The 27952-nt window shown below is 38.1% G+C and overlaps 1 protein-coding gene across 24 annotated transcripts in view; it reads left to right on the top strand.

Annotated features, from left to right (window-relative positions):
* ANKRD12 (ankyrin repeat domain 12) overlaps positions 1-27952 on the top strand; it is a 149561-nt gene that overhangs the window by 92549 nt on the left and 29060 nt on the right. For 7 of the 24 annotated variants that reach the window (XM_078347734.1, XM_054243966.2, XM_078347737.1 and 4 more), the window contains one exon: positions 23085-23202. The exons of 11 other annotated variants lie outside the window; for them this stretch is intronic. In XM_078347734.1, the coding sequence (XP_078203860.1) occupies positions 23085-23202 (118 nt within the window). Of the gene's footprint in view, positions 1-7104; positions 7201-8264; positions 8345-23084; positions 23203-27952 lie in introns of those variants that run through there. 6 more of the 24 variants (XM_078347740.1, XM_078347742.1, XM_078347741.1 and 3 more) reach the window with 2 other exon arrangements.

The raw sequence follows: 27952 nt of genomic DNA, 5'->3' as shown, positions 1-27952 counted from the left end.
CATGCCCAGCTAATTTTTTGTATTTTTAGTAGAGACGGGGTTTCATCATGTTGACCAGGATGGTCTCGATCTCTTGACCTCGTGATCCACCCACCTCGGCCTCCCAAAGTGCTGGGATTACAGGCGTGAGCCACCGTGCCTGGCCTAGATCATGTTTTTTTATCCATTCTGCCAGTCTGTTTCTATTAAGTGGAGAATTTAACCCATTTACATTCAGTGTTATTGGTATGTAAAGTTTTGCTTCCTGTTGTATTGTTGTTTTCAGGTTATTTCGTATATTATTATTAATTTGTTCCTTTTTCTCTTGATTGTCGTTGTTTGCTGGTTTTCTGTGGTATTACCATTTGATTATTTTCTCTTCCTCATGTGTATTTGCTTTAACAGTGAGTTTTATATTTTCAGGTGTTTTCATGGAAGTAACTGTTGTCCTTTCACTGCCAGGTTTAGGACTCCCTTGAGCATTTCTTGTAAGGCAGGTCTAGTGGTGATGAATTTTCAGTATTTGCTTGTCTGGGAAAGATTTTATTTCTCCTTTATTTATAAAGGATAATTTTGCTGGATGACATTGTCTTTCTTTCAGTACTTTTAATTTTCTATTATCATCTGACTTATAAGGTTTCTGCTGAGATGTCCACTGGTAGTCTGATGGTGGTATGGGGGGGGCCCTCTATTGTGACTGGAAGCTTTTCTCTCAGTGCTTTTAGAATTTTTTCCTTGTTACTGACTTTAGACAGTTGGATTATAATGTGCTGTGGAGACCTTTTTGCATTGGAGATCACACTGTATCTGGATGTCTGTATCTCTTGCTCAACTTGGGAAGTTTTCATCTGCTATTTTGACAAATAGGGTTTTTTAAATCCCTTTTGTTCTCTCCTCACCTTTGGGGATACCAATAATTCATATATTTGGTTGCTTATAGTATCCTATATATCACAAGAAATTTGTTCTTTCTTTTTTTATTTTACCTGGGTTGTTTCAAAAGACCTAGTTGTGGGTTATTTTGTTTTGTTTTGTTTGGGGTTTTTTTGTTTGTTTGTTTGTTTGTTTGTTTGTTTGTTTGAGACAGTGTCTGGCTCTGTTGCCAAGGCTGGGGTGCAGTGGTGTGCTCTTGGCTCACTGCAACCTCCACCTCCCAGGTCCAAACAATTCTTATGCCTCAGCCTCCCAAGGAGCTGGGATTACTGGTGTGCACCACCACACCTGGGTTTTTGTTGTTGTTGTTGTTTTGTTTTTGCGTTTTTAGTAGAGACAGGGGTTTTACCATGTTAGCCAGGCTGGTCTCAAACTTCTGGCCTCAAGTGATCCACCCTCCTCTGCCTCCCTAAGTGCTGGGATTACAGACATGAGCCACTGCGTTTGGGCAAGACCTGTTTTCAAGTTCTGAGATTGTTTCTTCTGCTTGACCTACCCTGTTGTTCAAGTTTTTTAGTGTATTTTGTATTTCATTCAAGGAATTCTTCAGTTCCAGAATTTTTGTTTGGTTCCTTTTTATGATATCTCTCTGATAAATTTCTCATTCTTACCTTGAATGGTTTTTCTAATTTCTTTGTATTGTTTCTGGGATTCTCTTATATCTCACTGAGATTCCTTAGTCTCATAGTTTTGAATTTATTCCCCTTGAATTTATCTTGAATTTCTTTTATTTCTTTTTGTTTGGGATCCGTTGCTTGGAATTACTGTGTTTTGTGGGGGTGTCATATTTCCTTGCTTTTTCATGTTTCTTGTGTCCTTATCTTGATACCTGTGCATCTGGTGTATTAGTCACTTCTTCTAGTTTTTTGAATTTGCTTTCATAGGGGAGAGCTTCTTCCCAAAGATACATCAATGGTGTTAGTTGGATAGGGCCCTTTGGCTTTGATTCTGGGTGTGTGTGGTAGTATAGTATAATCTCTATGATTTCTTTGGCTGTAAACAATGTCATTGGTAACTGATTTCCTTGGTGGTTTAGGGTGCACTTGTCAGTGGAGCTTACGGTGAAGTTTTGCTAGGAGCAGATATGCCAGGTGGGCCAGTCTTCGGCTCCAGTGGTGGCAGTGGTGGGCTGAGCATGCCTGATTCTGAGTCCTAGCCCAGCATATTCTGGCACTGATGTTAGCAGGAACAGGTGGGTCAATTCTTGGACGTCCGGGTAGCTTGCTTAGATGCCAGTAGCGGCACGGTGGGCTGGGCAGGTGAGCAGGTTTTCAGGTCCCTGGGTAGCCAATGTGGTATGGGGCAGTGCCAGTGGTGGGATGATTCCCTGGATTCTAACTAGTGCATGCTGGTGTTGGCAGTGGCTATGGTGCAAGGTCACCACATGGCCCCAAACACAACTTTCAGGCTCTCTCACTCTCTTTAGCAGCAGAGCCATACAGAGTGGAGAAGTAGTCCACCCTTTGTACACAAGACCCAGCACAAAGGCCATGCACCCAGTAGGGGCACAGTCACCACTCACAGGCCTAGACATGCAGCCCTCTGTTTCGCTCACCCCAGCTTCCAGTGGTAGGAGCAGCAGCTGTGTCTGCAGTGGTTTTTGGAGGGGGAGAAAGGATTCCACTCTACATGTGAGCCCAGGCACAAAAGCTGCTCCACCCGTGAGAGTGGGGTTTCACTCTCAACAAGGCTGAGCACAGAGTTTGTGCTGCTGCTGGTGGGGTCACTTTTCACAGCTCTATACAGGGAGCTCTGGTCTCTAGAAAGCCCATGCTTTAGTTTCCTTTGTCCCACAGGCTGCCTTTTTTTGGTACGCTGCACCATCCTTTCCCTGGAGAGTACTCTCTTGAGTTAGAGTGCTGGAAAACCCCATAGCACTTTTGGGTCCAGCTAGCACTGCGCCACTATAGTTTTCTGGGTGGAAACTGGGAGAATGTCAATGGAAGCTCTTAGGATGTGGAGATATGGGGGCTATGGATCCAGGGCAGGATGAAGTCCCAAGACAGCTGGGCTCTCGTGGTGGTGTCCTGTCCAGCTGTAGCCACTTAGATACCAGAGGCAGGGGAGAGGGGTAGTGATCCAGTGCAAGTTTCTTGTCTGGTGCAGTGCTTTTGCAGGGTCTCCAAATCACTTCCCACACTGGTTTCAGGGTTGGTATGGGTAGAGGAGCTCTTCTGTGGTTCAGATTGTAGCAGTTTGTGATGAGGTTGTAGACTACTACAGTTCTCACTTAACCTTTCCCCTGCCCCGATATTGAACTCCTCACTCCTCACAGCTGCAGATCTCAGACAAGTAGGCTGCTTGGTTTCTGCCCCTTCTCTGCCTCAGGTGTTTCCTGAGACTTCTCTGTTTAATTTCAGTGTTTTCTTCCTAGATACCCTATTCAACATATGGTTACCCGTTTGTAATTTTGGCTCGCTCTGGTGAGGGTGGGCGTCTGATGTCTCTAGTCTGCTATCTTGCTTAATTATTTATAAGTTTAAAAATTAATTCATTGTTGTTAGAGGATGATAGAGAACCAATTTGTCATCTTAAAAAATAGGCCAATAGCAGGTATTGGCTGGGCACAGTGGCTCACGCCTGTAATCCCAGCACTTTGGGAGGCCAAGGCGGGCCGATCACGAGGTCAAGAGATCGAGGCCATCCTGACCAACATGGTGAAACCCCGTCTCTACTAAAAATACAAAAAAAATTGGTGTGGTGACACACGCCTGTAGTCCCAGCTACTTGAGAGGCTGAGGCAGGAGAATTGCTTGAACCCGGGAGGTGGAGGTTGCAGTGAGCCAAGATCGTGCCACTGCCCTCCAGCCTGGCACCTGGTGAAGGAATGAGATTCTGTCTCCAAAAAAAAAAAGGCCAATAGCTAGGCATAATTATGCATACCTGAAGTCTCAGTTGCTTAGGAGGCTGAGATGGGAGGATCCCTTGAGGCCAGCCTGGGCAACATAGAAAGATCATACCTGTTAAGAAAAACAAAAATGGAATTTGAAGGCAAAATCATTTGTCTTGCCTTTGTTACATGAACTCTTGTCACTTGATAATTTCATAATAGGTAAGGAGAAGTATCTTTATAATATTAATCCAGCAAAAAATAATAATTAGTATTTTGCAGTAGTTGATATATCTAAGCATTGAATATCAATAGTTGCTAACACTAAAGAGAGAAAGAAAAAGAATATACTATATTCTTGCACACCTGATGACAGAATATACTGTATTCCTACTGTGGTCTTGTCAAAGGGCTCAAACCTTAATGTTTTCATCCTGAGGATTCAGCTACCAGTTTACAGGAAATGTGAAGTTCAGTGGAGCAAGTTGAACTATACCAGGAGTATGCAGTAAGCAAATTCCAGATTGTGAGAAAGCTAAACAGCTTTGGTTCTTCAACAGATACTTTGTGTGGAAAAGAAACAAGAAGACCATGTAGAAAATAATAATAATAATGACTTAAAAGGCACATCAGACTTTTAATGGGCACGACTGAAAAATATGTTTAATAGGTGATTTATTCTTCTCTGGGAAAATTTCATAGAAAACTCAGGTGAAATAAATGGCATAATATCCAGATATTGAGGAATTTTTTTTAAAATACTAAGAAATTCTTAAGATTATTTGTTAAGGGAAAAGCCTGATATGTTTTCTATGCTTTTGGGAAGGGATCAGCAATAGTGATAGTTCTTGTGTGTAACTTAGGAAACAGTCAGGGCTTCCACTAAACTATCACCCATCCAAAAGTGGAACTAACTATAGGAATAGGAGACAGGGAAAGTGGGGATTGAAGAAGAAAAATATAACAGTAGTAAAGGATTGACATCGATATTTGAAGGAAATAATGAATGCAGCTAAAACTATAGAAAAAACTGTGAAGGGGCAACTTTGTTTTTAGTATCAATTTTCAACTTTTCACTGTCCAGTAAAAATAAGGGAACTAGCAACCCTCCAAGGTTGCCTAGAAAAGGAAGAGAATGATCAGTTTGAACAAACAGAATGTTAATCTACCTAAATAAAACTATTAGAGGAAACAGCTTCAACAGCAAGAAAAATGGGCCCTTAAGAAATTCAAGTACAGCATAAAAATACTTTTCTGAACTAAAAATTCAGTTGATGAAGTGGGAGATGGTCACTGTGGAGACTTAAATTATTCAATTGGAGACTTCAGTTATTAGACTGGAAAAATCAAGTAAGATAATCTTCACAACGTAGAGTGAAAATACAAAGAGAATCATGAAAGAAAAGGGAAAAGACTTAGGGAATAGGTCCAGGAGACTTAACAGAGATAACATGTGAATAACATAGGAACTTAAAAAGGAGAAAAAGAAACAAATGTAAGATAGGCAATATTTATGCAAATAATAGAAGTTTTTTCTGAGTTGAAAAAAGCCTATCAGTTTTGAAGTTGAATGAGCTTCAGTGTGATTGATGAAATCACACATACATACCCCTTGACATACGTTGGCCAAATTCTTTAGCTCTGAAATGACAAGTTATGGGCAAAGAAATACTGTCAGGTTGGCATTGGACTTCTGATATGCAGTAGTGGAAGATAGACTACTGAGAGAAAAGAAGTGCAATGTAAGAATCCTGTACCTGGCCAAGATATTACTCACCTGTCAGGGTAAAAGAATAATTGCAAACATTTAAAGATTTTAAAAGCATATAAATACATATATTTCTTACATTAAAAAAAAATAGTGGGAGAATAAACCAACAACTTATAAAGTGGTTACCTAATAAAGAAACAGGTAAAAAGGGAGGGTTATGCAAATTTTACCATCTTTCTCAAAACCATCTAGCAACAGCTAACAAAACTCAAAAGCCCTAGAGATACATACATGAAATATCTATCAAGGAAATGATAGAATAGGAACGAGATCTTCAAAATGATACAGGGATGGGGTGAATGGAGGTGTGAATTGGTCAAAGACTGATGGTCAGTGGAGCTGAGAGAAGCATTCTGTTCGCTTTTGTGTAAGTACAAAATTTATCACAAAAATGTTCTTTAAAATACTTTTGCTTCATGATCTAGCAGTCAAACTTGTGGGAATATCCTATGTTTATTATAGCACTCTTTTTAGGGGCAAAAAAAGTAGGGGATTGGTTGATTAAATCAATATATAGCCACACCATAAACTATTGGACAGCCTGAAAAAGCATGTCCATCAGTGCCTTGCTTGGAGTTGGAGGGTTACTTGAAGACATTTTTATAAGATATTGTTAGTTAGAAAAATCAAGATGAATAGTTATATCTCATTTTTGTAAAATGAACAGTGATTTTAAAATCTGTATGTACATATGTTTTGCAAAATTTTATTAGCATGGAGCAAAATCTGGAAGGATATACACCAGGCCACTAAGGAGACATATCTTGGGGAACTTGTGGCAGAGGAATGATGATGTGGGTGGATGGAAAGGTTGAAGTAGAATTGGACACAATCATTGATATTTTTTTACACATAAATTTATAACACTTAACAAAATATTCTCCTGCCCTGCATCCCTATTTATTTAATTATTTATGCCCTTCCCTTTACAACTAAGCTTCTAAAGGTACATTGTAGACTGACTCTCCTCCATGGAACCTAGTTTTATTAAGATTGAACGTGCTGTCACTGCCAGATTCCCTTAGTCGTATTTCAGTCCTTATCCTTTGAAATTCTCCATAGAATTTGGCATTGTTGACCATAATTTCTAAAATCATCTTGCCTTGGTTTCTGGGACAAAGTTCTCCTTGGCTTTCATCCAGCTCCCCAGATTATTTCTTCTCAGTTTCCTCCTAGGTTCTTGTCTTCATAGCTTCCCCATTTCCTTTCCATAAACACCCCTGTGTTGGTTTTCCCAAGATTTTTACTTTCTGAACCCTCTTCTCATGCTGCATACTGTCTCAAATAAATTTCACCCACACTTAAGAGTTTTTGCTGCCATTTATATAATGAGGATTTTCAAATACCTCTATCTCAGACATTTTTCTTAAGCTTCAGACTTATATATTTGCCTGCCCTCTGAATATTTCCACTTAGATTTCCTCAGCGAAATCTCAAAAATTAGCATACCCCCACCATTACACTCCTCGTTTTATTTATCTTAACGTAACAACATTCATCTGTACATATAAGTCATACATGCGAGAGCCATCCTGAAATCCTCTCCTTCCTTCCTTTCAGTTATTCAACTGCTATTTTTGAGCACTCAAGGGTTAGGCATTGCTTAGATACTGAGGATACAACTGATGAAGAAAATGGAGAAAACATAATTCAGTAACCCTTGTGAATTTCAGCTTTGAAAATATTTGTAAGTCCATCTATCGGTTAAAAGTTGAGAGTCTTTGAATGTTTTCGTTAAATCTAAACTGGAATCGAGATTATAATAGCTGAAATTGCATTAACTTCTGTGAGAAAGTAAGAAAGTAACATTTTAAGGCTGGATGCAGCAGCTCATGCCTTGTAATCCTAGCACTTTGGGAGACCAAGGTGGGTGAATCGCTTGAGTCCAGGAGTTCATGTCTATCCTGGGCAACATGGTGAAACCACGTATCTACAGAAAATACAAAAATTAGCCTGGCATGATGGCATGCGCCTGGAGTCCCAGCTATTCGGGACAGGGCTGAGATAGAAGGATCACTTGGGCCTGTGAGGTCGAGGCTGCTGTGAGCTGTGTTTGTACCACTATATGCCAGCCTGGGCAAGAAAGTGAGACCCTGTCTCAAAAAAAGAAAAAGGAAAGAAAGGCCGGGTGCGTGGCCTGTAATCCCAGCACTTTGGGAGGCTGCCGTAGGCGGATTGCCTGAGATCAGTAGTTCGAGACCAGTCTGGCCAACATGGTGAAATCTCGTCTTTAATAAAAATACAAAGAAAATTAGCCAGGCGTGGTGGTGGTATGTACCTGTAATCCCAGCTACTCGGGAGGCTGAGGCAGGGGAATTGGTTGAACTGGGGAGGTGGAGGTTGCAGTGAGGCTGAGATCGTGTCACTGCAGTCCAGCCTCTGGGACAGCTTGAGACTCTGTCTCAAAAAAAAAAAATGGAAAGAAAATAAGATTTTTAAAAATACAGTATGTTAACTCTATTATGCTATTCTAAATATTACATATTTGGCTGCCCTCTGGATATTAAAAATCTCAAAAATCAGCTAGTAATTCTTTTCATTCTCCTCTGAAACTTGTAGCTGTGAAAAGCAGCTTTTGTTATAAACTTGCTTTTAGAAAGAAGTGCTGCAACACATTTTCTCATGGAAGAAGAAAGATATTTTATTTGAACTTACATGTTTAATTAGTACAGAACACATCTTCTAGAACTTTTTACTTTTCACTTATCTTGATTGATTCATGTGTTCATCAGCTATGTATTGATTTTTCAGAACATTTATTTTCCACATGGTGAATGTGCCTGAATTATTGCTTGATCAAAGTCCCTCAAGGAATGATACAAAAATCATCAGTAAGTATCACATAAAGATTTTGGAGTTGCTGAAAAAGACTGATGAAAATACCCAAAATTTATTACGTAATTTACATGAGGTCCTTGTTAGTTTTAACTGTACCAAACTTCAGTCTACATTCAGAACATACTATTATATAAACATATAACTGCCTATAGATGTTTGTGTATATGAAGCCTGATAGCATTATCTAATACAGCACATCATCTATGTGACAGATACACTTTAAATGTTGCAGAGTTAAAGAATAACCAAGGTTATGAATTTCAGAACTTAATAAATTTGGAGTAAATAAAAGGGTGTCATGTATGTAGCATTCTACATGTGGTACATTTGATTTATTCCATTAGTCATTGTGCTTTATGCCAGTGCTACTTAGAGTAGCCTTTCCATTAACGTTTGTTAACCAGCCCTCAGGATAAGGAGATTGTGCCAGAATGTCAATCAGTACACTGCTTCCTTCATCAGAAAGGAAAAAATACTATGGAAAAAAATGTCCACTAAAATAAGCAGTGTGCTTAGTGATGTAATTGATTTCCATGTTTGGTACCAGTTCCTTATTTTATTATGGGTCAATAATAAACAATTTGCAAGTCAGAATATGTTCATGGACCACACTTTGAGAAGCAGCTTTATGTCTTGCGTATCAGACATTTATGATATTGTTGCCGGAATACATGCCCTGGTTAATACAGCTTATTTGTGTATAAATGTTTGGCACTTTTAGATTTGCATAATTCTTTAGTCTTTTTACCCCTAACTTCTGCCCTTTTCCCTTAATCTAATTCCACATTACCTTCCTGTATAGAAGTTCTGTCCAGCAATAGTGTTTTCTGCAAATGATTGCTTCTTGCTACCATGCAAGAACTCAGTCATATTCAGAGAGCCAGATCTTGCTCATAAATTATAATCATGGAAATGGAGAAGTAGGTAACTTGTGTCACATATTACCCCCTCCCATACTTTCTGACACTTATTGCCAAAGTGGAGATTTTGTTAACAGCTTTGCCAGATACTGGTTTTATTACTTAGAGTGTCTAATGAACAGAGTGTAAAATGCCAGTCATTGTCAAAAGAGCTATTCACCATTTTCTGCCTTACCTTGTCGATAAACTGGCTTTGTTTATAAAGCAGCTGCTATAAACATTCCTCACTTGCATAGTTCAACTCAACCAAGAAAATGCTCCATTAATAAATAGACAAGCTACTTTTAGAATTTACTGAAGACAGAGTAGGAGACTTGAAATTACAGTAATATGTTACCCACTGGTTTACTGAGTGCATTTCTGTGTCATAAAATGACGAGGACTTTGAAGCCTAATTTTCTCAGTGTTAACAACAGTAAATTGTACATTTATAAATATTTTGTTATAATTTGTACAACTTATTTCCTCAGTTTTATATTTCAGGAACTATGAAAATATGACTATTGGTACATGCTTACATGGAGTTCTGATAGTTAATAAATCAAGAGAGCAAAAAAAAAATTAAGTCAAAATGTACCAGAATTTTTTATCAAATGGATTATGTGATGTTAACAGTTAACCATAAGTAGGGAGAAGTGTCAGCTTAGGAAGTTTTAAAGTAAACTTTTTAACCTAGAAGCATAAAGACTACAAGAAGAGGTACATTGTGTTTTTAGTGTGTCCAAATATGTATCAACAAATTTGATCTTTGGGAATCTAGACTTGATAGAGCATTTTTTTTTTTTTAAAGATGGTGTTTCACCATGTTGGTCAGGCTGGTCTTGAACTCCCAACCTCAGGTGATCCACCTGCCTCAGCCTCCCAGAGTGCTGGGATTACAGGCATGAGCCACCACGCCCAGCAATAGAGCATTTTATAGAGTAGTTTGCATATTAGTATACCTAGAATAAAAGATTATTTCATTTAACATGTAGCTAAAATGTAAATAGTATTTTATTTTTGTTCTTTCTAAATGATATCGTAATAGCTTCCAGTGTATTTGTTAGATAATAAGAGTTCAGGCCTAATAAAAAAAAAATCACAATCCATTGGTAACCCAAGAATCTCGTTTTATTTAACTAGGACTATTATATTAGCAAACTCCTTGATTAAGCCTATTTCTGAGGTTGTTGAATAGCAGCAAGCATCCTGCTTGGTGTTCAGCGCCTTTGTCACATGTCCCTGTGGTATGAGTGCTTAGAAAAATTAGGCACTTAGGTGTCTATTATGTGCAGAGGGCTGAGCATACAGCATAATAGGCAATGAGGTATTCTTTGATTTAATGAACACCAAAAAGTGTTTTGCAGCTTTACTTTTCCTCCTCTGCTTTGTAGCATATGTGGTGTGTTTTCCATACAGATTTCTGAATCTTAGTTTTTTAAACATTTTAAATGTAAGTATCACCAACTTGCTTCTACCTCTGTCTTAAGCAAACAGAACACATAGAAATGTAGGTTAATTATATCAGCCTAGCTCCAACGCCTAAGAGTTTTAAATTCCAGGTAGAATAATTTTTAAAAAAGAAAAATAGATGTCAATGTTATGTAGAGGAACAAAGGAACAAAATTGCAAATACCTAAATTAATGTAAGAAATCACTTTTAGTAGTGTCTATAAGTCAAAATATCTTTGACTTGTGCATGCATGCAGCATGCACATACACACACACACACACGTGTGTGTGTGTATCTCAGAAAAAAATAATTGGCAAATTGTGCTTGCAGCTCCAGTGTTGCCTGGGTGGCTGCAAATTAATGTTAAGTCTTTAAACTTTGTGGTACATAGACTATTAAATTATCTTTCTTTGAAGTTTTTGTAAATATAGTAGACAAATTTCAAGTGTATTTGCCCAAAAAAAATGTATTTTTTGCAAATACCAAGGCTAATAGTTTTTTTGTTTAAAATACTAGCTTGATGATTTGCCTTAGAAACTGAATTTCTACCAGTGCCTTGCAACTTAAAGTGAGTCTGTCACATAATTATAGGAGTGAGATATTGCTGAGTATTTAAGACTAAGACTCTCCATAAAGGGTATATTTCGGCAGAACACTAAAAAAATGACCTTTGGCTTAAAATATTATACATGCATACAAAAAAAATGAGTTCCACTTCAGCTGTCTCATCCTGTCTGAAGAAAAATGTTTTATCTAGCCATGACTTAAAAGGACCTCCATGTAATGTATATGTTTATGATAAAATAGCTGAGACTGGGTAATTTTGTCAGTTTCCTTTAGTGACATCAAAATTTTTGTAGTGATACAAGTCTTTCAAAGAAAAAATTCTTGATTATTAATAGAATCTGATTCTATGTTACTAACAATTTAGTAGAAAATTATATGATTGAGGGGAATACATAGAGTGCTGTGGTACTTTATTTTTTATGTAGATTTTGCTTTTAGACTTATTTTCAGCTATTGATTATATTATCTTCCTTACCTACCTCAACCTTGAAGTCTTAACTGTAATTCTCTTACCAATATGTACTACTATAGTAAGTAATACAGTGAAAATAAGTTCTTATCTGGCATACTTATCTCTGAAAAGATGTGTATGACTACTTTTGTTTTTTTAAAGTAAAATTAAAATTCATAACCTTTAGAAAATTGAGATTTAGAAATGGAAATTTAGAAGAGACTATTTAAAGTTACCTCATATTTTATTTTCCTGTCTCTAAGCTGCCTTGCTCCATCAGTTTGGAGATGTGAAAACTGTGAAGTATTGTTTCCCAAAGTGCAGGTGCATTTTTTTCTTGTTTAGCTAGGCAACATAAATAACAGTTACATTTACATAATTCTTAAATGCATTCGTTTTAGTTTCTGAGTTGTTTGTGTAACAAAGGAACCACTCAGTAGGTGACAGAGTCCTGCTGCAGGAGTGAGTTCCTTCCAATGATACCCCAGAGAATCTCTGAAATTCAGACTCAGCTTGCTCAGGGAATAGACTCAGCTGAGATCACTACTAAAAGGGCTCTCAGAGGAGACTCTTTACAAAACCACTGAAAAAAAATAAGATTTTTTTTCTGTGTCAATATGAAAAGAAATCCAGAGATTTGAGGAAAATCAAGCAAATGACAGATAAGAAGGACCCGCATGAAGAAACAGAACAGTTGATCCTCAAACATAAATATCGTAGGAAGCAGAAGGGTAAGTTCCCAATATCCTCGGAGGTTACAGAGGGCAGTGGATCCACCAACCATAGAAAGCTGCTGTGAAAAAGTGTAATCAGAGACCCAAGAAAGTCTTTGGAATTCAAGATGTATATGATTGCTAAAGTAAATATTTCGTGAACGACTAAAGAATAGACTAGACATTGCCAAAGATCTGATTTGATAACAGAAGCAGGTAGAACAAATGTTGGAAATATGAGGAAAATTATTTTTTAAAATGGACAAAACATACATTATTTATCTTATAAAATGCAAATGTTAGGAAGGAAATAGTTTTTTAAATTGAAGAAAGTGTCTTGGCTGGGCATGGTGACTCACCCCTGTAATCTCAGCATTTTGGGAGTCTCAGGCAGGTAGATCACCTGAGGTCAAGAGTTTGAGACCAGCCTGACAAACATAGTGAAACCCATCTCTACTGAAAATAACAAAAATAAAAATAAAAATTAGCTGGGCATGGTAGTGTGCACCTGTTATCTCAGCTACTCAGGAGGCTGAGGCAGGAGAATCACTTGAACCAGGGAAGTGGTGGTTGCAGTGAGCCAAGATCACGCCACTCACTGCACTCCAGTCTGGGCAACAAGAGCGAAACTCCATCTCAAAAAATGAAGGAATGAATAAAAAGGGTTGGGGGGGAGAAGGAGAAAGACTCTTTTTCTTTTTCTTATTTTTTTATTGCATTTTAGGTTTTGGGGTACATTGTGAAGAACATGGAAGATTGTTGCATAGGTACACACATGGCAGTGTGATGTGCTGCCTTCCTCCCCATCACCTATATCTGGCATTTCTCCCCATGCTGTCCCCAACTCCCCACCCCCTGCTGTCCCTCCCCTATTTCCCCCCTGCAGACTCCAGTATGTGATGCTCCCCTCCCTGTGTTCATGTGTTCTCATTGTTCAACACCCATCTATGAGTGAGAACATGCGGTATTTGATTTTCTGTTCTTGTGTCAGTTTGCTGAGAATGATGGTTTCCAGCTTCATCCATGTCCCTATAAAGGACACAAACTCATCGTTTTTGATGGCTGCATAGTATTCCATGGTGTATATGTGCCACATTTTCCTGGTCCAGTCTATCATCGATGGGCATTTGGGTTGTGTCCAGATCTTTGCTATTGTAAACAGTGCTGCGATGAACATTGTGTGCATGTGTCCTTATAGTAGAACAATTTATAATCCTTTGGATATATACCTAGTAATGGGATTGCTGGGTCAAATGGAATTTCTATGTCTAGGTCCTTGAGGAATTGCCACACTGTTCTTCCACAATGGTTGAACTAATCTGCACTCCCACCAACAGTGTAAAAGTGTTCCTATTTCTCCACATCCTCTCCAGCATCTGTTGTCTCCAGATTTTTTAATGATAGCCATTCTAACTGGCGTGAGATGGTATCTCAATGTAGTTTCGATTAGCATTTCTCTAATGACCAGTGATGATGAGCATTTTTTCATATGTTTGTTGGCCTCATGTATGTCTTCTTTTGTAAAGTGTCTGTTCATGTCCTTTGCCCACTTTTGAATGGGCTTGTTTGTTTTTTTCTTGTAAATCTGTTTTAGTTCTTTGTAGATTCTGGATATCAGCCCTTTGTCAGATGGGTAAACTGCAAAAATTTTTTCCCATTCTGTTGGTTGTTGATTCCCTCTAATGACTGTTTCTTTTCCTGTGCAGAAGCTGTGGAGTTTGATTAGGTCCCATTTGTCTATTTTGGCTTTTGTTGCCAATGCTTTTGGTGTTTTGGCCATGAAGTCCTTGCCTACGCCTATATCCTGAATGGTTTTGCCTAGATTTTCTTCTAGGGTTTTTATGGCATTAGGTCTTATGTTTAAGCCTTTAATCCATCTGGAGTTAATTTTAGTGTAAGGTGTCAGAAAGGGGTCCAGTTTCTGCTTTCTGCACATGGCTAGCCAGTTTTCTCAACACCATTTGTTAAACAGGGACTCCTTTCCCCATTGCTTATTTTTGCCAGCTTTCTCAAAGATCAGATGGTTGTAGATGTGTGGTGTTGCCTCCAAGGCCTCTGTTCTGTTCCATTGGTCTATATCTCTGTTTTGGTACCAGTACCATGCTATTTTGATTACTGAAGCCTTGTAGTATAGTTTGAAGTCTGGTAGTGTGATGCCTCCTGCGTTGTGTGTTTTTTTGTTTTGCTTTTTTGCTTATAATTGTCTTGGCAATGTGGGCTCTCTTTTGGTTCCATAGGAACTTTAAGGTGGTTTTTTCCAGTTCTGTGAAGAAGGTCATTGGTAGTTTGAAGGCGGTAGCATTGAATCTGTAAATTACTCTGGGCAGTGTGGCCATTTTCATGATATTGATTTTTCCTAACCATGAACATGGAATGTTTCTCCATCTGTTTGTGTCCTCTCTTATTTCATTGAGCAGTGGTTTGTAGTTCTCCTTGAAGAGGTCCTTTACATCCTTTGTTACTTCTGTTTTCAGGTATTTTATTCTCTTTGTAGCAATTGTGAGTGGCAGTTTGTTCTGGATGTGGCTTTCTTTAATTAAGTCTGTTATTGGTGTATAGGATGCATGTGGTTTTTGCACATTGATTTTGTATCCAGAGACTTTGCTGAAGTTGCTTATCAGTTTCAGGAGATTTTGGGGCAAGACGATGGGTCTTCTAGATATACAATCATGTCGTCTGCAAATAGAGACGTTTTGACTTCCTCCTTTCCTATTTGAATACCCTTTATTTCTTTTTCTTGCCTGATTGCTCTAGCTAGAACTTCCAATACTATATTGAGTCAGAGTGGTGAGAGAGGGCATCCTTGTGTAGTGCCAGATTTCAAAGGGAATGCTTCCAGTTTTTGTCCATTCAGTATGATATTGGCTGTTGGTTAGTTGTAAATAGCTTTTATTATTTTGAGATACGTTCCATCAATACCTAGTTTATTGAGGGTTTTTAGCATAAAGGGCTGTTGATTTTTGTTGAAGACCTTCTCTGCATCTATTGATATAATCGTGGTTTTTGTCTTTGGTTCTATTTATGTGGTGAATTACATTTATAGACTTGTGTGTGTTGAACCAGCCTTGCATCCCCAGGATGAAGCCTACTTGATCATGGCGGATAAGCTTTTTGATGTGCTGTTGCAATCGGCTTGCCAGTATTTTATTGAAGATTTTTGCATCTGTGTTCATCATGGATATTGGCCTGAAGTTTTCTTTTCTTGTTGAGTCTCTGCCGGGTTTGGGTATCGGGATGATGTTGGTCTCATAAAAGATTTGGGAAGGATTCCCTCTTTTTTGGTTGTTTGGAATAGTTTCAGGAGGAATGGTACCAGCTCCTCTTTGTGTGTCTGGTAGAATTTGGCTGTGAACCCATCTGGACCTGAGCTTTTTTGTGTGGTAGGCTCTTAATTGCTGCCTCAACTCCAGACCTTGTTATTGGCCTATTCAGGGTTTCAGCTTCCTCCTGGTTTAGGCTTGGGAGGATGCAAGTGTTCAGGAATTTATCCATTTCTTCCAGGTTTACTAGTTTATGTACATAGAGATGTTTGTAATAATCTCTGATGATGGTTGTATTTCTGTGGAATCTGTGGTGATATCCCCTTTATTGTTTTTTATTGCATCTATTTGATTATTCTCTCTTTTCTTTTTTATTAATCTGCCTAGTGGTCTATTTTTTTGATCTTTTCGAAAAACCAGCTCCTGGATTTATTGATTTTTTTGAAGGGTTTTTTGTGTCTCTATCTCCTTCAGTTCTGCTCTTATCTTAGTTAATTCTTGTCTTCTGCTAGCGTTTGAGTTTTTTTGATCTTGCTCCTCTAGCTCTTTCAATTTGATAATAGGATGTCGATTTTAGATCTTTCCTTGCTTCTCATGTGGGCATTTATTGCTCTATATTTTCCTGTAGACACTGCTTTAAATGTTTCCCAGAGATTGTGGTTGTTGTGGTCTTCATTCTCGTTGGTTTCGAAGAACTTCTTTATTTCTGCCTTCATTTCATTGTTTATCCAGACAACATTTAAGAGCCAGTTGTTCAGTTTCCATGAAGCTGTACAGTTCTGAGTTAGTTTCTCAATTCTGAGTTCTAATCTGATTGCACTGTGGTCTGAGAGACTGTTATGATTTCCATTCTTTTGCATTTGCTGAGGAGTGATTTACTTCTAATTATGTGGTCAATTTTAGAGTAGGTGTGATGTGGTGCTAAGAAGAACGTATATTTTGTGGATTTTGGGTAGAGAGTTCTGTAAATGTCTATTAGGTTTGCTTGTTCCAGGTCTGAGTTCCAAGTTCTGGATATCCTTTTTAATTTTCTGTCTCATTGATCTGTCTAAAACTGACAATGGGGTGTTGAAGTCTCCCACTATTATTGTGTGCGAGTCTAAGTCTCTTTGTAAGACATTAAGAACTTGCTTTATGTATCTGGGTGCTCCTGTATTAAGTGCATATGTATTTAGGATCGTTAGCTCTTCTTGTTGCATTGGTCCTTTTATCATTATGTAATGTCCTTCTTTGTTTCTTTTGATCTTTGTTGGTTTAAAGTCTATTTTATCAGAGATGAGAATTGCAACTCCTGCATTTTTTTTTGCTCTCCATTTGCCTGGTAAATCTTCCTCCATCCATTTATTTTGAGCCTTTGTGTATTCTTGCATGTGAGATGGGTTTCCTGGATACAGCACATTGATGTGTTTTGGGTTTTCATTCAATTGCCATCTGTGTCTTTTGATTGGGGCATTTAGCCCATTTACATTTAGGGTTAATATTGTTACTTGTAAATTTGATCCTGCCATTTTGATGCTAGCTGGCTGGTTTTCCTGTTAATTGATGCAGTTTCTTCATTGTGTTGATGCTCTTTACCATTTGGTATGTTTTTGGATTGGCTGGTACTGGTTGTTTCTTTCTGTGTTTAGTACCTCTTTCAGGAGCTCTTGTAAAGCAGGCCTGGTGGTGATGAAATCTTTGAGTACTTGCTTGTTCGTAAAGGATTTTGTTTTTCCTTCACTTATGAAGTTTAGTTTGGCTGGATATGAAATTCTGGGTTGAAAGTTCTTTTCTTAAAGGATGTTGAATATTGGCCCCCACTCTCTTCTGGCTTATAGGGTTTCTGCAGAGAGATCTTCTGTGAGTCTGATGGCTTTCCCTTTGTGGGTAATCCGACCTTTCTCTCTGGCTGCCCTTAGAATTTTCTCCTTCATTTCAACCCTGGTGACTCTGATGATTATGTGCCTTGGGGTTGCTCTTCTTGAGGAATATCTTTGTGGTATTCCTGTATATATCTGTAAATATCTGTATTTCCTGGACTTGAATATTGGCCTGCCTTGCCTGGTTGGGGAAGTTTTCCTCGATAGTATCCTGAAGAGTATTTTCCAGCTTGGATTGTTTCTCTCCGTCACATTCAGGTACACCTATCAAACGTAGATTAGGTCTTTTCACATAGTCCCATATTTCTTGGAGAGTTTGTTCATGCCTTTTTACTCTAATCTTGGTTTCTCGTTTTATTTCATTGAGTTGATCTTCGACCTCTGATATCCTTTCTTCTGCTTGGTCAATTCGGCTGTTGAAACTTGTGTATCTTCATGAAGTTCTCATGTTGTGTTTCTCAGCTCCATCAATTCACTTATATTCCTCTCTAAGTTGTTTATTTTTGTTAGCATTTCATCAAATCTTTTTTCAAGGTTCTTAGTTTCTTTGCCTTGGGTTAAAACATGTTCTTTTAGCTCACAAGTTTCTTATTACCCACCTTCTTCTGAAGCCTGATTCTGTCAATTCATCACACTCATTCTCCATCCAGCCTTGTTCCCTTGCTGGTGAGGAGTTGTGATCCCTTGTAGGAGGAGAGGTGTTCTGGTTTCAGGTGTTTTCATCCTTTTTGCACTGTTTTCTTCCCATCTTTGTGGATTTTTCCACCTGTCATCTTTGTAGTTGCTGATTATCAGATTGGGTCTCTGAGTGAACATCCAGTTTGTTGATGATGAAGTTATTTCTTTCTGTTTCTTAGTTTTCCTTCTAACAGTCTGGCCCCTCTGCTGTAGGACTGCTGAGGGGTCCACTCCAGGCCCTTCTTACCTGGGGATCACCTGCAGCGGCCTCTGCACTTTGGCTGGGAGCTGCAATCCTGAGCTGCTCCTCGTCGGCCATCTTGGATCTCTCCCCCTGGAGAGAGACTCTTAAGAATTACTTTTACATCAAAGGGAATTGTTTTAAACCTAGAATTCTATCACATGCCAACCATCACTCTGGTAAAAAGACTAAAGAAAAACGTCTTTGGATACACTTTCTATTCCTTTTCTGGAAAATTATTCAAATATATTGCTTTTTAGTGATACAAAGTATAAGACTAAAATATATGGAGATTTATAATTTTTTTTTTGCGATCTTGCTGTATTGTCCAGGCTAGTCTTCAACTGATGGGCTCAAGGGATCCTTCTGTCGAAGCCTCCTAAGTAGCTGGGACTATAGATGTGTGCTACCATGCCCAGTTCTAACTCAAGATTTGGATTTAAAAAAAAAATTCCAGAATGACAGCAACAAGCAATTGGCATATTTTAGAACAAAATTTCAGAGAACTTTTTGAAGTCTGTTATCAAGAAAAGAGTAGTTCCTTGTACTCATATTGTGTGAATTTGATTGAGAGTTTATTGTGTCATGCTGTTGATGATATGATGGCATTTTGTACTGATGAATGAGAAAAAAGACAAAAACTCCAGGGTAAATTTGATGCAGTCTAAAATAATAGCATGATTTTGGACTTCTCATAAAGTGTAAGCATAATTTTGAAATGACAGTAGTAGTAGGTCAGGTAATTTAAAAGGGCCAAGAGGATAAAGTTCTCTTTATTATTTCCAAGTTAATTAAATTCAAATAAAACCAAGTGTAATGCTTTAAAATAAGCTATTAAAAATGTTTCTCGGCTGGGCGCGGTGGCTCAAGCCGAGTAATCCCAGCACTTTGGGAGGCCGAGGCGGGTGGATCACGAGGTCAACAGATCGAGACCATCCTGGTCAACATGGTGAAACCTCGTCTCTACTAAAAATACAAAAAAAAATTAGCTGGGCATGGTGGCGCGTGCCTGTAATCCCAGCTACTCAGGAGGCTGAGGCAGGAGAATTGCCTGAACCCAGAAGGCGGAGGTTGCGGTGAGCCGAGATCGCGCCATTGCACTCCAGCCTGGGTAACAAGCGCAAAACTCCGTCTCAAAAAAAAAAAAAATGTTTATCCTGGGTGGTGGGATTATTTCATAGGTAACTTTTTATTCTTTTACCCATTTCTCTCTGGCTTTCTAGCATAAAGTTTTATAACCGATGTACAATAAAGGTTACTTTAAAATAAAATAAAGATCACTAAAATATAGCTTAGAAGTTTTTTATGTACTTAGCCCATCTGAATAAAAAGACCATATAAACAAACATCATTCCCAATGTAAAGATAATTTTTCTTAATAGTAATCCTACTGTTAAAAGAATACCTGGTCGGATGTGGTGGCTCGTATCTGGAATCCCAGCACTTTGAGAGGACAAAGAGGGCAGATTACTTGAACCCAGGAGCTTGAGACGAGTGTAGGTAATATGTCTACAAAAAAAAAAAACGGCCAAGAATGGTGGTGCACACCTGTGGTCCCAGCTACTTAGGGAGCTGAGGTGGAAGTATCTCTTGAGCCCAGGAGGTTGAGGCTTCAGTGAACTATGATCACACCACCACTCTCCAGCCAGGGCAACAGAGCTAGAAGATCCTGTCTCAAAAAAATAAGACCAGTTTATAATCACTAGTTTATAATTGTTTAAGATTCAAGGCATGACTTTTTTCTTTATTAAACTATATTAATAGTTTATATGTAAATTAAGATATTTATGTCTGAGATGTGAATATCTCAAAATCAAGTAAAGAATAGACAAATACCAAATTCATATATGAAATTCAGTTTTAATCTCAGGTGAGTATGTTTAATAGCATTTTGTTTTCTTAATTTAAAACTCAAACACTTATGTAAAGTAATAACATCTCATTTAAAATAATACTTTGTTCTAGAGACAGGATTTTTGTGCAGGGTTGTTTTGTCAATATACTCAATCATGAAATAAAGGTAGAAGATATTTATTCAGATGCTTATGGAAAGGCCACAAAATATGGTATCATTTTATTGGATGTTTATACAGTTGTCTTACCTATAGTAGGTGTCTTTTATATACTAAGAGGTAACATAGCATGATGGTTGTACCAATTTTGGAGTCGGAGAAATTTGGGTTTGAAGATATAGCTCTGCCATTTACTAGGTTAGTAATTGTCATGACAGATGTATTATTAACATTACATAGTAGTATTCTGGACATGTAAGATGGACATAGATGAATAAGACAGTTGATAGATTTGCGTAAGTATTCATTTTAACCTTTTACCGAGGCTTGCTTTCAGTGAAAAGTTCTCTACTTAGCTGTAGAAATTTTTAAAATTAATCATATACCGGCATTAAATTGCAGTTAGCAAATGCAACGAAGTTTATATTATTGTGTCCCTCCCCTATTTGCTATCTCCACTCCCTTTCCCTTTTAAAAAGTCCTAGAAAATATTTTACACAAGTAAGTGTCAATTGTGACTAGTACTTTTATAATAAAAGTAAAATTTCACCAAACACTAATACATTAAAAATTAGATATAAGAAAATAAGTTTCTTGATTTACTCTATTTCTTATTTCCTTTCACTCCTCCCTTCACCTCTCCTTCCCCACCCATGAAAAGTTTATATCTACATAGTTTTATTGTTTATTTGAAAGACTGAAGGTTTCCATTGCCATTATTCTAAAGGACCACATACTTCCAATTGTAGCCGTGAAATAAGTGCCTGGAGTGAGCTTGAATCTTGTCTTCAATTTTGTAGTACAGTGTTAAACAAATAAGGGATTAGACTTTGGCCTTCTAAAATTGACATATGTGCCTTATTGAATTTGGCAGTATTTGATGTCAAAAGTACTTTACTTAAAAGTTTTTAATTTACATGATACATTTTTCCCTTTTTTGTAAGCAGTGAGTTACTGTTTGTCATATGCATGGTATATGTGCCAGGTGTGCCAGACATTTCATATAAATTAGTTAATTCCTTACAACAGTCCTGTGAGCATTAATTACTAATACTAGATTACTGGCCTTTTACATGTCAGAGCAAAGATTCCAACCTAAACCAATGCCAGAACTGTGTGATTTTGCTCTACACTGGGCTGATTGTTGCCGAGTATACAAAGTTCAGAGTCAGATGATCATGCTGTTAACATATAACTGAAGTATGAATTTTATGTACCTTTATTTGATTTAATTACACCTATTTTGAAGTGTACCAAGACAATTATTCATTATGCTTGAATGTAACACTTTCTGTTGGGCAAAAACAGTGCTGAAAATGAAATAAATAATTTTTGTTTTGTTGGTTTTTTTGCCTTAGAGCCTACTATTAACTAATTTTAAATCCTTGGGCTCATGTCTGCAATCCCAACACTTTAGGAGGCAGAGGCAGAAGGATCACTTGAAGCCACAAGTTCGAGACTAACCTGGGCAACAGCAAACCCCATCTCTGCCAAAAAAGAAAAAAAATGCCCTGGGTGTGGTGTGCATCTGTAGTCCTAGATACTTGAGAGGCTGAGGCAGGAGGATCTCATTAGCCCAGGGGCTCAAGGTTACAGTGAGCTGTAATCGTGCCACTACACTCTAGCTTGGCCAACAGAGGAAGACCCTGTCTAAAAAAATTTTTTTTTAAATTTTAGGGCTGCTTTTTACTATGAGTAAGTGTACTACAAAATTATTAAATCTAGGCTAATTTTAATATTTTAAAATATCTAATTACTGTTCTAATTACCTCATAAAATCGTATGTATTTTAAAAAACTTTTTTGAAATTAGAATCCAAATAAAGCTTATGTATTGCAATTGGTTACATCTGAATATCTTTTAATCTATAGATATTCCCCTTCCTTTCTTTCTTATGTTCTTGCAGTTTTCTGTTGAAATAACCTGATAAATTTTCTCAGAGTTTGGATTTTGGGTATTGCATCTCCATAGTTTGTTGTTTTTTTCTTTTTTTTTTGAGACAGAATTTCACTCTTCTTGCCCAGGCTGCAGTGCAGTGGCAGAGTCTCCACTCACTGCAGCCTCCACTTCCGGGATTCAAGCATTTCTCCTGCCTCAGCCTCCCGAGTAGCTAGGATTACAGGCACCTGCCACCTCACCTGGCTAATTTTTGTATTTTTAGTAGAGACAGGGTTTTACCACATTGGCCAGGCTGGTCTCAAACTCCTGACCTAAGGTGATCCACCTGCCTCAACCTCACAAAGTGCTGGTATTACAGGCATGAGCCACTGCTCCCAGCCCGTAATTTCTTTTAAAGCACATTTTTTGAAGTATTTTCTTATCTTAGTTTCCCATTTTTACAGAGTGATTTCAATATTGAGAGAAGAACTTGCTTGTGGGGAATTTGCTGGAGTTTAACAGGAGATCATAATGTTAACTTCAACGGTTTTGACCGGTTTTCTTAATTTTTGTCAAGACTGAGATGAACATTGGACTTTTTTTGAAACATTTCTAGCACTCAGTATTGACATAAACTTATTGTACAATTACTACAGTCATTTACATAATCATTTTGCCCATAATTTTAAAACCTTTTTTTTTTTTTATTTTGTTTGAGACAGAGTCTCGTGCTGTCACCCAGGCTGGAGTGCAGTGGTGCGATCTCAGCTCACTGCATCCTCCACCACCTGAGTTCCAGCGATTCTACTGCCTCAGCCTCCCGAGTAGCTGTGACTACAGGTACGCGCTACCAGTCCAACTAATTTTGTATTTTTAGTAGATAGGGGGTTTCACCATGTTGGCCAGGCTGGTCTCAAGCTCCTGACCTCAGGTGGTCCACCTTCCTCGGCCTCCCAAAGTGCTGGAATTACAGACATGAGCCACTGCTCCTGACCTAAAACCTTATTTTTCATTGCTGTTCCTCAAAATGTAGATAGACTTAGTGACTTTCTTTGTTACAGTAGCTCTCTCCCTCTAAGTGAAGTAAGTATTTCATGTGAAAGTTCTTTAATTTTTCTTTGCTTCACAATTCAGTAGTCTTTCAGTGAGCTTCTGAAGAACGCGAAAGATTTACTTTTTTTTTTTTTTGAGACAGTCTTGCTATGTTGCCCAGACCGGAGTGCAGTGGCATCATCTCGGCTCACTGCAACGTCTGCCTCCTGGGTTCAAGTGATTCTCCTGCCTCAGCTTCCTGAGTAGCTGGGATTACAGGTGCCTGCCACCATGCCCAGCTAATTTTTGTATTTTTAGTAGAGACGGCGTTTTATCATGATGGTCAGGCTGGTCTTGAACTCCTGATCCCAGGAGATCCTCCTGCCTTTGCCTCCCAAAGTGCTGGAATTACATGCATGAGCCACCACACCTGGCAGATATTTATTTTACCCAATCGTTTCCTTATTTATCTTAATTGTATTATTATTTGTGTCTGCAGTTTTTTTTATGTTCATAAAATACATATTCAAATAATTATACAAACACCACTATATAAACATGGTGCCATTATATAAAATAAGAAATTTTGTTTGGCAAAAGTGTTCAACAGCCGAGAATACCAGAGCTCAGTGTAGGAAGACAGGCAAGTCAGTGCATGTGTGAAAGCTTTTATATGAGAGCTAATATTTGATATGTGAAGCAAATCAAATAGCAAATCTGTGTTCCGCATGGCAGTTACTATGGCAAGTCATGGCATATGGATGAAATGTTTGGCACCTTTTCAAATTGCTGAGTTTAGAGGAAACAGGAGCAGTGAATTATCCAGACAGTAGTTGCCACCTGGATACTACACAAAATTATATAGTGAATAAATTCGTATTTGTTCTTTGCATCTCTTTCTACACTTTTCTCTTATCCCACCGTAAGCACCCCACTTAATTTCTTGTTTTAGTACAGTTCAAAATCTCACTGTACATTTAACATTAAGCACCTACTATGTATTAGGCCTTATGAAAGTCCCTCTGTATAGATCACAGGCTTATATTTGGAGTAACTTTTGAATAATGTGGAAAACAAAAGCAGAAGATTACAGCTACCATAATGATGTTACCTTCTCTCCAGAAGACCTCCAAATTCCATAAATTGGCCTTTTTTCCCCTCAGTAACCACACTCTCACCCCTCACCCTTCACCCTATATATAAGTTTCTCATTCCCTGATTGCTATAGATAGTGCTCTTAATAAAGTGCTTCTTTTATAGGTTCACAGAAAGCCAAATTGTATGTGTTTAAGCACTTACCTAGAATACATAGAACGCATTGGGGTATTGTGGAGCAGATAGCTTTTTCTTTCTTTCTCCCTTGCCTTTTCTGGGAAACAGACAATATTTGACTTATTATGTCCCAGTGATCAGTATGACAGGGATAAAAGTGCACGCCTTTTGAAATGATTCTACACCAGTGATGTTCCCAAGGAGTGATTAGGAGGTTAACTTTACCTCCTTCCAAACCACTTCAAACAAACATATAATCTAAGTAAATTCCAATGCAAATACACTCTCAAGTCTACTTCCCATCTTCCTTCCTACAACAGATTACTACCCTAATCCCTTCGTATATATACATTTTTTAAAAAGGCTAGTCAAATAAGCAGTGGGAGTAGAAAAAGAATAAATCTGTAACTGGTTGTGATCAATTAGTTCTAAATACCATTGCACTTGTACTAACGTATAAATTCCTGACTGCTCCTCTCCCTGACCATTAATCTGAAATACCTAGTTAAACAGTTGGGAAATAATAAAGAGAAATTTACTAGAATCCACATAAATATGCATGAAAGTTTGGGGAAGAGGATGTACTATGCTAATATGGCTAATGTTTAGCAAGAAGCAATGAAAGGGAAGTCATGGTAGAACTCACTGAAATCAGAAATACTCTGGGCTGCATCCTTCAGTAGGTGACCCTGGAAAAACTACTTAGTGGCTCGATTTGTCTCTTAAATGAGGATAATAATAGCTGTTGTAAAGACCAAATATTATTTGCTCAGCAAATAATAAGGCTTAATAAATAGTAGTGGCTGTTCTGAGTGCAGTGGTATTTACAAGTAATTGATTACAACTAGTTACAGATGTCTTTGTTGCTACTCCACTCACACTGCTTCACTTGACTGGCCTAAAAAAATGGTGATAATAGTGAAGATGGTGGTCCAGATTTTGAGAGTTCTTTATCATCATTGGAGTTTTTATGTTAACCCTACAGTGGGGAGCCCTCAGGTGAGAATAAAAATGATAGGTAGTACTGGTCACATTGCGGTTTAAGTGATTACTGATCTAGCCAAGAATGATGAGACCCTGAACTGAGATAGTAGTAGTGGGAATAGAGAGAAAATAGACTTAAGAGAGGGTCCAGGCTGGGCACAGTGGCTCACACCTGTAATCCCAGCACTTTGGGAGGCCAAGGTGGGAAGAGGCCAGGAGTTCAAGACCAGCCTGGGCAACATAGTGAGTCCCCGTCTCTACAAAAAATACTAGTCAGGTATGGTGGTGCACACCTGTAGGTCTAGCTACTGGAAAGCCTAAGGTGGGAAGATAATTTGAGTCCAGGTGGGAGGCTGCAGTGAGCTATGATTGCATCTCTGCATTCCAGCCTGAGCAACAGAGCAAGACCCTGTCTCTCAAAAAAAATTTTAAAAAAAAGCAAGAGAGTCCAGAAATCAAAACTCTGAAGTTGAATTTGGAAGTTGAGGAATTGAGAGAATTTGAAATGGCTCTGAGAGTTTTAAATTTGAATAGCTTGATTGGTTGGTGTGCCACGGAGGTGAGGAGTACTGGCTTTAAGTAGTAAGAGGAAGCAGTTGTGGAAGGAAAAGTAATGAATGTTTTCAGTTTTGTTTTTGAGGTAGTTGAAAGGAGTCCAGGATTCCAGGTTAGTCAGTTGAATTTCAGAGGAAAGATTGGAAGTAAAGACTGGGACTTGAATATAAGTTTTTTTAAGTTTAAAGTTATGGTATATTTAGTTTGAATCATCACCTACTGAAATACATATGAGAGTAATAATTATATTTTTTAAATGCTTAATTATTAATACAATTCAAATGTTTTTAAATCATCTCTTTCTCATTAGGCATGTGAAATGTCATTACTTTGTCAAATGTCAACGTGAGAATAGATGTCATGTGTCAACACCCTCTGCCTATTATTTTTTTAAGAGATTTTGAGGGAGAGATTTACAGTACATACTGTTATTGCTCTGCATTGGCCACATCTGCTTCATTTGGTTGCTGTTACATTAGTATACCTACAAGAAAAGATAGAAGTTGATGGGTCAGGCAAACTGTTAAGCCTAAGGATAATAGAAAATTCAAATAACATTTTCACCATTCTTTAAATGTTACAGTCTTAGTTGGAAATACCTGAAGTAGCCTTGAGATGTACAAGAACTTTCTAATGCATTTAAATTACAAAATGGAGTGTAATTTTTTTTTTATGGAGAAGAAAAATGCCAGCCAGGCACAGTGGCTCATGCCTGTAATCCCAGCACTTTGGAAGGCCGAGGCAGGTGGATCACCTGATGTCAGGAGTTGGAGACCAGCCTGACCACATGGAGAAACCCTGTCTCTACTAAAAATATAAAAATTAGCCAGGCATGGTGGCAGACACTTAGAGTCCCAGCTGAGGCTAAAGGGAGAATTGCTTGAACCCAGGAGGCAGATGTTGCGGTGAGCCAAGATTGCACCACTGCACTCCATCTCAAAAAAAAAAAAAATGCCTTAATACAGATTTAATAAAATGTTTTAACAGTTGCTTAACCTATTTCTCATTTTCATTCCTAGTTTCCCAAATAAATTGTTGAGAATAAACTGAGATGATCAACATTAGAAATTTTTAAAGAGCATTTTTTTTGTCAAATGATTGTATAAAATATTTGATTAGTCTGGGTGCAGTGGCTCATGCCTGTAATCCCAGCACTTTGGGAGGCTGAGACAGGTGGATCACGAAGTCAAGAGATTAAGACCATACTGGCCAACATGGTGAAATCCCATCTCTACTAAAAAAACAAAAATTGTTTGGGGGTGGTGTCGCATGCCTGTAGTCCCAGCTCTTCGGGAAGCTGAGGCAGAATCACTTGAACCTGGGAGATAGAGGTTGCAGTAAGCTGAGACTACACCTCTGCACTCTAGCCTGGTGACAAAGCGAGACTCTGTCTCAAAAAAAAGTTTTATTAAATACAAGTTTAAGTTTAGTTATATAGATGGCAGAGACTTTAAAATATGGAAAATAACTAGTATAATAATAAACATGGCCATTTTTTACTTAAGGGAACTTAAGGATTTGCAGATTTCCGATGATTTTTCTCACCACAGCAGAAAAATCTGCTTTTCTCATCTACTAAGAAAGGCAGAACAAACATTTTTTGAAGAGTTACTGCCCCACTAGAGTCCAGGACCAAGTTGATCTATGTTCTTGAGTGATTAAAGTAAATTTAAAAATTGGGGACTGCTCAGGCAAAGAAAGGGAGGTGGTATGCAAGTAAAATGGCATCGTCGAGGTGTAGTGGTCT

This window comes from Callithrix jacchus, chromosome 13, assembly GCF_049354715.1.
Source record: "Callithrix jacchus isolate 240 chromosome 13, calJac240_pri, whole genome shotgun sequence".
NCBI lineage: Eukaryota > Metazoa > Chordata > Mammalia > Primates > Cebidae > Callithrix > Callithrix jacchus.
This window is presented reverse-complemented; position numbering and strand designations above follow the sequence as displayed.